The 8,817-nt window shown below is 38.9% G+C and overlaps 1 protein-coding gene and 1 pseudogene across 1 annotated transcript in view; both read left to right on the top strand.

Annotated features, from left to right (window-relative positions):
* Positions 1 to 2,094, top strand: part of LOC122066315 (microtubule-associated protein 70-2-like) — a gene marked incomplete in the record, with an annotated part of 7,314 nt that extends 5,220 nt beyond the window's left edge. Inside the window, 1 exon segment of the mRNA XM_042630138.1 lies at positions 1,627 to 2,094. Coding sequence (XP_042486072.1) covers positions 1,627 to 1,666 — 40 coding nt within the window.
* Positions 2,095 to 4,698: 2,604 nt separating this feature from the next.
* On the top strand, positions 4,699 to 6,828 carry LOC122066316 (annotated as a pseudogene).
* The last annotated feature ends 1,989 nt before the right edge of the window (positions 6,829 to 8,817 follow it).

Here is an 8,817-nt window from a genome sequence, read left to right as displayed (position 1 = left end):
GGGGGGGTGGGGTTAAAGGATTTTTCTCACATAATGTGGTAAAAGTATTGATTTATTAGCAGAATGGGCAGGGCCGTGCCTATGATAACACAAGTCTCTTGTGTTGGTCCTCTTGCTGGGTTATTATTTGCTCATTGGATTTTTCTCACATAATGTGGTAAAAGTATTGATTTATTAGCAGAATGGGCAGGGCCGTGCCTATGATAACACAAGTCTCTTGTGTTGGTCCTCTTGCTGGGTTATTATTTGCTCATTGGATTTTTCTCACATAATGTGGTAAAAGTATTGATTTATTAGCAGAATGGGCAGGGCCGTGCCTATGATAACACAAGTCTCTTGTGTTGGTCCTCTTGCTGGGTTATTATTTGCTCATTGGTTTTGAGGTTGGGATGACTTGGTGGGTTGGATCCAAGATCCCACATATTATCCCTAGCCATCCAATTACTTGTGATACATTTGTGGAGGCTATGCAAACAGTTCCGTAAGATTTTGCTGATGTGATAAAATTGATGATAGAATTGAAAGTGGGTAGTGAAAATTGATGATGGAGAGATAACACGAGTGAAAATTTTAGGTACGTAGGTTTAATCATGAATAAGGAAGGAGAAATAGAGGATGATGTTGCCAAAGAATTAGAGGAGGGTGGATTATGTGGAGGGGTGTGTGTGTGTTCGGAGCGTTGTGTGATTGACATATTCTTTCAAAACTGAAGGAAATTTTTATAGTATAGTTACATAGCCAGCAACGATGGTTATAGCTGAATATTGGGCAATGAAGAAAATATTTTAACTTAGTATAGCTGAAATAAGGATGTTGAGAGGGATGACTGATAAAACTAAAAAAGATAAAAAAGGGAATGAACAAATTAGAGTTAGACTAGAATTGCCCCAATACAAGATAAGCTGCAAGAAAGTTATTTGAGGTGGCATGGACATATGCAACGGAGGCTGTTGAGTGTGTTGGGACACCTTGGGAATGCCTAGATCCGGCTGTCAATTTTTTTTAGAACTTAGATCCCCTCCCTAAATAAAATTTTTTATTGGTTTGGATATAGGTGGGAAGCATGGGATTCCCACCCCAAAAAAAAACAAATTAGTTAAGAAAGAAAGAAATCAAACTTCACTTAGTTCATTTCTCTTGTTTACTTCAGTTTTTTTCCCTCTAACATAATGTTGTTGCTGTAATTCTGTAATGATATTGCTAGAAAGTGACAAAGTAGTGTGCAGATTAAATCTGTATTGTTGTTGCTGCAAGGCTGTAAGCATAATTATATTATTGCTATACTAGATATAAGAGATGCATTAAAAAAAATATATATATATATATATATATATGTACAAGAACTGCGCCTCCAACACCTTGGGCCGCCTAGACACCTTGACCACTATGATTCAAACTTCTGGAAAATAAACTATCTGAAGCATTTTGCTTATTGGAGGATTATGTCATTATAATTAGAGAGATGTCTAGAGTGAATAAATTGTGGCCCTTGAGGCCTAAATACAACAAACTGCTGTTACTTTACAATGCAAAGTAATGACTGTTAAAATTGTTTGCTTCTTCTGTTCTGGTCCATCTTATTATGGAGGTTTTCCGTGAGAATGATTAGGTCCCGCATTTGTGCAGGAATGTATCACGAACTGGGATGATGCGCAACGTTCAATAACATGAAGCCCTGAATCCAATCCAAAAGCAGCGAGAATTAATCCGCTAGGCATTGTTCCCTGTTGCTTTTTTTTTTTTTTCCGCTGTCTTATATCCTCCATGATTGATCTTAAGATTATAATCAGCATGCCGACGGCCCTGCGATTGTTTGATTTTTAAGTTGGAGGAAGTTAAAGAGGATTGGAGGAAGAATAAGTCGGTTTGCTTCTGACTTGACTACCGTCCCTATAAGTGGATGGCTAACCTTTTGGCTGGTTCTCATCGAGAAACAGTTTCTTGCGTGGTGGTTGTATAGGCTACTGGGTATTTTTCTTTTCTTTCTATATTTGTAAGTTGCAGTTAGTGTGATTGGTGTTGTTTCAGGGTTTGTGAATATTTTTGTAATCAGATCAAGATCAAAGTTTCCATGGTTGTGTTATTCTTCTCAAACTGGAGGTTACTATCAGTTTATATCCTAAAATGGCGTCACGGGGTCGTACAGATTAACATCTGATATGAACTGGAGTGACCTGAATAATCCTTGAATTCACACCAAGAGTAGTGGGTGCCTGCAAGTATCAGTATCGTATTGGTGTTCAGCACAATATGTATCAGTATCGTCGGATCCTTGCCCCCACGTCATTCTCTACAGGGGTCTCTGCAATGACGATAATTAAATCCCCAAAAATGATGACCATGGTGGTTGAGTTGTGCTTGTCACAAGTCTATCAGTCATGACTCACAATACAAACATCGGGAGAGAGGGCTTTCAATTTAACACAAACCGTTGGGCAGTGCCTGATTATTGCATTTCTTTTAGTAGTTGGTTCATTAGAGGTTTCCTGAGGAATTAACAAACGATTTTTTTTTTTTTTTTTGGGGGCGTGTGGGGGGGGGGGGTGCGGTGGTGGGGAGTGGGGGTGGGGGTTGGGGTGGGGGTGTATCAACAAACCTTCTTGCTGGTGGATCCAACCATATATGCAACCAAAACAATCGTTTGAAAATTGATGATTTTCCAATAAGAAGGAAAAAAAGGTGTACGTCACCGGTGTAGATTTCTACGTCCATCCTTTCATATAATGAGATGTGGGTTTCAGATCGACACATTCTCTTATTTTGACACGTGGATGATAATGATACCATTCTTTGTATTGCAATCAGTGTAGTAGGTAAATTCCTCATCACATTGACTTTGTGCAAAATCCTCTCTTGATCGATAATTTGGCTACACTACCTTTGGTTGGGGTGCGCGCGGGAGAGGGAGGTGGTTGTGGGTGATAGCAGTAGTGATGGTGGTGGGACAATTCCTCTCTTGATCGATAATTTGGCTACACTGCCTTTGGTTGGGGTGCGCGCGGGAGAGGGAGGTGGTTGTGGGTGATAGCAGTAGTGATGGTGGTGGGACAATTCCTCTCTTGATCGATAATTTGGCTACACTGCCTTTGGTTGGGGTGCGCGCGGGAGAGGGAGGTGGTTGTGGGTGATAGCAGTAGTGATGGTGGTGGGACAATTCCTCTCTTGATCGATAATTTGGCTACACTGCCTTTGGTTGGGGTGCGCGCGGGAGAGGGAGGTGGTTGTGGGTGATAGCAGTAGTGATGGTGGTGGGACAATTCCTCTCTTGATCGATAATTTGGCTACACTGCCTTTGGTTGGGGTGCCAGCGGGAGAGGGAGGTGGTTGTGGGTGATGGCAGTAGTGATGGTGGTGGGAAATAATTGCCGTTCCCTGCTCTTAGTCCTTTTCGCTCCATTTCACTCACAATAATACTAAAAGAAAGAAAAAGGAAAAACAAACCAAATGGCCAGCATATTTGTGAGAAGCAAGCTTTTAAAAATGGAATCAGTTTCGGATTGGTCTGAGTTGCAAATCAATGTAGAATTGATCAAGAATCGGTTAGAATAAGTCTTAATCCTAGTTTTCGTATCTTAATTGATTAATCCGGATTGGTCAGGGTTTCATATAATTTTTTTTACACTTATCCATACTGGTCCAGGATTAAGATATCGACCAAGAATCAGAAAAAAGATTAATACCGATCCAATTCGAATCTTCAAACCGTGTTCAACTGAGAGAAAGAGATGTTTTTTTTTGTTAATGAAGGTGTCCATGCCAGCTTACGTGCACCTCGACTAATTCTTGAGGAAACTAACTTAGCGACTGCCACAGTCTCCACTTAAATCGTAGATGCACAGATAAGAATCAAACCTGAGACCATGCACCTATCCACACAATCCCCAATTTGTCCTAACCATCTATTAGGACAACCCACAGATGTAGAGAGAGAGAGAGAGAGTGCTGAAGAAAAAAGCAGAAGATGGGAGAGAAATTTAGTTCGAGCAGCAAGAGCGGAGTTGTAGAGATAGGGGTGAAACGGGGTCAGGTTGGGCCGGGTTTCTTAAAACCCAAGCCCAACCCTGCATCCCTTTAATTGGGCCCGAGCCGGCCGAACCTTGCCAGGGCCTGGAAAAAATCAATCCTAACCTGCCCTCAGGGCTGGCCAAGTTGGGTCGGGTTCTTTCATACATCTAATGTCAAGACATCATTCCAATAGATTTTTTAAAATCAAAAGTGGGTGATGACTAATGAGTTTATACTTTATAATAATGTATTGAGTTTTTTAAAGTAAATATGTGAATGGTGTGTAGGGAACATTATAATATACATATTATTATTATTATTATTATTATTATTATTATTATTATTATTATTATTATTATTATTATTTTGATAATATACAAATTATATAATCAGGGACTCAGGATTAAAAGTCAGGGATGGGTCGGGCCGGGCCTAGAACTCAATCCGAGCCAGATCCGACCCCACCCTGACCCAAGGTTGGGGTTTGGGGTTTTTCAACCCTAACCTGCCCTTAGGGTAAAAAAACTTGGCCCAAGCCTTGTTTGGGTTCAGAGTGGGATAGAGCAAGTTCAAGTTGTCAAGGCCAAACTTTCACCCCTATGTAAAGATGCTCTATCCAAGGCCTAGGAAATCGTATCATTTTGTTATTAGTGCCATATTTGATCTAAATCAGTATATCACAGTCATGGAATCTAATGTTGAGCTGTGCTTTCAATATTTTCTTCATTATTAGAAAAAAAAAATCTTTTTTTTCCCATCAGGACCCATCTTTGGATTCTCACTCAGATGCTCAACTGGGGCCATGGATTTACCAATTAAACACAATCAATTGGAATAATGATAGAACACCAAATTTCTTGATGGCCCGACTTCTGAGAGGTTTTGTATATTTATTATAGAATTGGATGCTAATGTCATTATGGAATTGTAGGTCAATCTTATCTGCAAGAATTACTTATTCACAACTTTGCTTAAAATCTTGGGGTTGTTCCTAAAGTGAAGAGTAGCATGGATATGTTGATGGGTCATCTTCTATTTAATCATAAAGTTGTAGATAATCTCGTTCTTAGGGCATTCATGAATTATAAAGTTGTTCTTATTCTTGAACAACTTCACTATCAATTTCTGTACATTTTTGGAAGAAAAAATGGGAGATGGATAATGTTGACCCCAGCATTCTTTCTGTGTTCCCATTTATTGGATTATCCACTCTTTTTTGGTAAAAGGATATCCACTTAAACATAGAGAAGTGGATTTGTTGATTAGTCATCTTCTACTAACAGATTATTTACGCTATTCTTAGAAATGAATTAACCATATTCATTGAACTTGTTAAGGCAGGAAGCCAGAAACCAATTTTCTATGAGATTGGCTCAAGATGGGTGACATTTCACAGGCACAGAAATTGTTCGATGGAATGCCTCAAAGAAATATCGTTTCAACGAATACATTGATCTCAGGTTATGTGAAGTCAGGAAATCTATGTGGTGCACAAGAGTTGTTCGATTTCACAGTCGATCGAAACACAGGGACCAGGACTATCTTGATTGGAAGATATGCAAAGTGAACCAAACACAAGAAGCATTTGGCTTTGGAATTGGGTAGACAAACTCATGCCCATGTAATTGTAACATCTGCGGTTGAATTGGATATTGTGGAGAATTCTCTGATTGACATGTATGCCAAGTGTGGTTGCTTGGAAGAAGCTCAGATGATTCTTGCCAAGCTTACCCATGGAGCACAGTTTCTTGGACAGTCATGATCTCAGGCTTTGCTCAGAAAGGGCTTCATGAGGAAGCCCTAGACATGTACTCCATGATGCGTAAAGCTGATATAAGTTCAGATCAAGCAACGTTTGCTAGTATCTTTAAAGCTTGTGCAAACATGGCTTCACTTGGAATAGAGAAACAGTTACATTCCTACATAATCCAATTGGGGTTCATAACCAACGTGTTTTCTGGGAGTGCACTTCTGGATATGTATGCAAGATGTGGATCCATAAAAGATGCAATATAAATCTTTGATGAAATGCCAATTCGAAATCTAGTATCTTGGAATGTCATGATCTCTGCTTATGCCCAGAATGGGGAGGGTGAGGCCACTCTTAGATCATTCAATGAGATGATTCAATAAGGTATTGAACCCAATTCAGTACGCTTTCTCAGTGTTCTATCTGCTTGCAGCCATTGTGGCCTTGTTTAGGAAGGATTACAGTACTTTCATTCCATGACTGAAATCTATAAACTTGCTCCCAAGAGAGAACACCATGCGTGTATGGTTGATGTCCTCAGTCGAAGTGGAAATTTTGAGAAAGCATAGAAACTGATGTCTCAGATGCCCTTTGAGCCTGACGAGGTCATGTTGTTATCAATTATAAATTCTTGCATGATCCATGGAAACTTAGGACTGGCGAAGAAGGTGGCAGAACAGCTCTTCGATATAAATCTCAGAAATGCAGCTCCATATGTTATCTTGTCAAATATTTATTGAGAAGCTGGTCAATGGGATGATGTTGGGAAGGTGAAGAAGTCGATGAAGGAGCGAGGAGTTAAGAAGGTCACCTCTTTTATCTGGGTTGACATCCAACAGAAGATTCATATATTTTCTGCCAATGACAGGTTACACCCATAAATGAATAAGATCCGGAAGAAGCTCAAATGGTTGTCTGGACAGATGAAAAAGGAAGGTTACAAGCCTGATACAAGTTGTGCTCTTCACAATGTAGAAGAGGAACTAAAAGTTGAGTCTCTCATGTATGGCAATTGCCTTTGCTTTGATCAGTACACCACAATGGTCACCAATGATCTCATGACAGCTTTCTCAGTCCTTTTTGGTCATTTTCTTCACCCTCTTGTTACCTAGTGGATGAGGTTGAGACTTAAGACTGGTTTTGGTTTGCATTGATCTTGCTGTGTGCTTCCTGCAGAGGCCTGTGAAAATATAGACAGAGAGAGGCTTTCACAGCAGAAATGTATCAGAAGTTAAAATCAAACTAGAGGCAGGGAGCAGTCTAGTGAAGACTGTTTTACAGATGGAGATAGATGTTTTGAGTACATTTACCCCAAGAATCCAAGATGTAAGCTCTTCAGGAATCAGAACAACTTCCATTGAATTTTGTTTAGAAAGGCAACAGAATTAGGCAGGGAACAAAAAAAAAACTGAAAATTCTTCTATTTTGATGCTAACCAATGGCCTATACAATATGTACACACATGCACAATATACATAATTTATTGGCAGAGCAGGGCCGGGCTGAACCCCAGATCAACCTGGATTTCCCAATCACAGCTCAGCCTAAGCCCTGAAATTTTCATCTGACTTTTCATTCCATGTATGCACCCCTATAATTATGTTATTTATTTTTGTAATCAGATCAAGATCAGCTTGAAATGGTTGTGTTATTCTTCTCAAACTGGAGATGATGATCAGTTTATATATTAAAATGGCATCACAGAGTCAAAAAGATTACATCTGAACTGGATTAACTTGAATCCTGAGAGTGCCTACAAATTTAAAATTCAGGTGCTTAAAAATGTTAATTTTGAGAAAACCCTTTCACAGGTTCGGCATGTAGAACTTGACACCTTCTTATGATCATCCATCGCCTTATAAAGTTTTTTAAGTCTATGGGAGAAAAAAATATTTTAGTAATAATTTAAAAGTGACTTATAATTATGTTATCATCAAAAGTTGTCTGTCTTGTACATTTTTTTAGTACATATGTGAAATAACAAGATGTATGTTGAGATTTATCCTTGTTGAAAAAAAATATGTTATACTAAGAGGGGAAAAAAATAAAATTATAAATTATTTGATCAGAGAGGGTTCCCTTAAAGGAAACGTGGTCCCTACATTGAAAGGCAATGTGGCCTTGGGTTAGTGCAGGGGCCAATTGGAGAGTGTGCAGGGTTGAGATTTTTGTCTTTTTCCATTATTTGACACCTTAAGGGTATGGTTGGTAGTGAAGAAAAGAAAAGAAAAAATTTGAAAATTTGAATTAAAGAAAGAGATATACACATAAAAATCATTGAGTAATTATAATTTTTGTTTTATTATATCTTTTGTGCTTTTTTTAATAAAAAAATTCCAAATATAGAATAGTCAAAGAAAATTGGGACCAAGGCCCATAAGAGTTCAGGACTGCATATACGCATAGGCTGCCTAACCCAAAGCCTGGTCCAATGTGTTTGAAACATACTCATCAGCCCATAACATCTTTGGCAATTAGGATGAAATATTCTTAACCAAAAAAAAACAAAACAAAACAAAACAAAGATTGCATGAGCTTCAGAAGCATGTCACATATATATTTTTGGGTGAGAGAGAATGCTACCTAGTCACGTAGTCCTTAAGTTAGAGAGGAGGCCAATAGGAGTGTGTGCCAAGGCATTCAACACGGAGGGTGGGATGGTCATTCAGCTATGTCTTTGGGCACAAGAGCGTACGTTCAGATAACTTTCTTTTCTCAATATTTTTGGGAGAGGGTTTCCTAGCTCCCATTGTAGGAATGAATCTGCACGCTGCACCAATGGATTTGTCTTAAAAAAAGTATCATCCACACGAGACCCCACATAAAGAAGAAAAATAAAATAATAAAAAACCTATGTAAAAGAAAATTACACTTTGTTAGCGTATGGAAGTTATTTCTTTTTCTTTTCTTTTCTTTTCTTTTTTTTTTTTTTTGGGGGCAGAGGTTTTGTGCACGATAGTGAATGAGGCATGACCATGCACACAATCATCGAATGGAGGCGAAGGGTGCACAATAGACCTTCATCCCTTATACGATAGTTGTGTACATGGCCATGCCTTTTT

Source organism: Macadamia integrifolia, unplaced genomic scaffold (genome assembly GCF_013358625.1).
Source record: "Macadamia integrifolia cultivar HAES 741 unplaced genomic scaffold, SCU_Mint_v3 scaffold2338, whole genome shotgun sequence".
NCBI classification, from domain to species: Eukaryota; Viridiplantae; Streptophyta; class Magnoliopsida; order Proteales; family Proteaceae; genus Macadamia; species Macadamia integrifolia.
The sequence above is the reverse complement of the archived record's forward strand: the minus strand, read 5'-3'. Positions and strand labels throughout refer to the sequence as shown.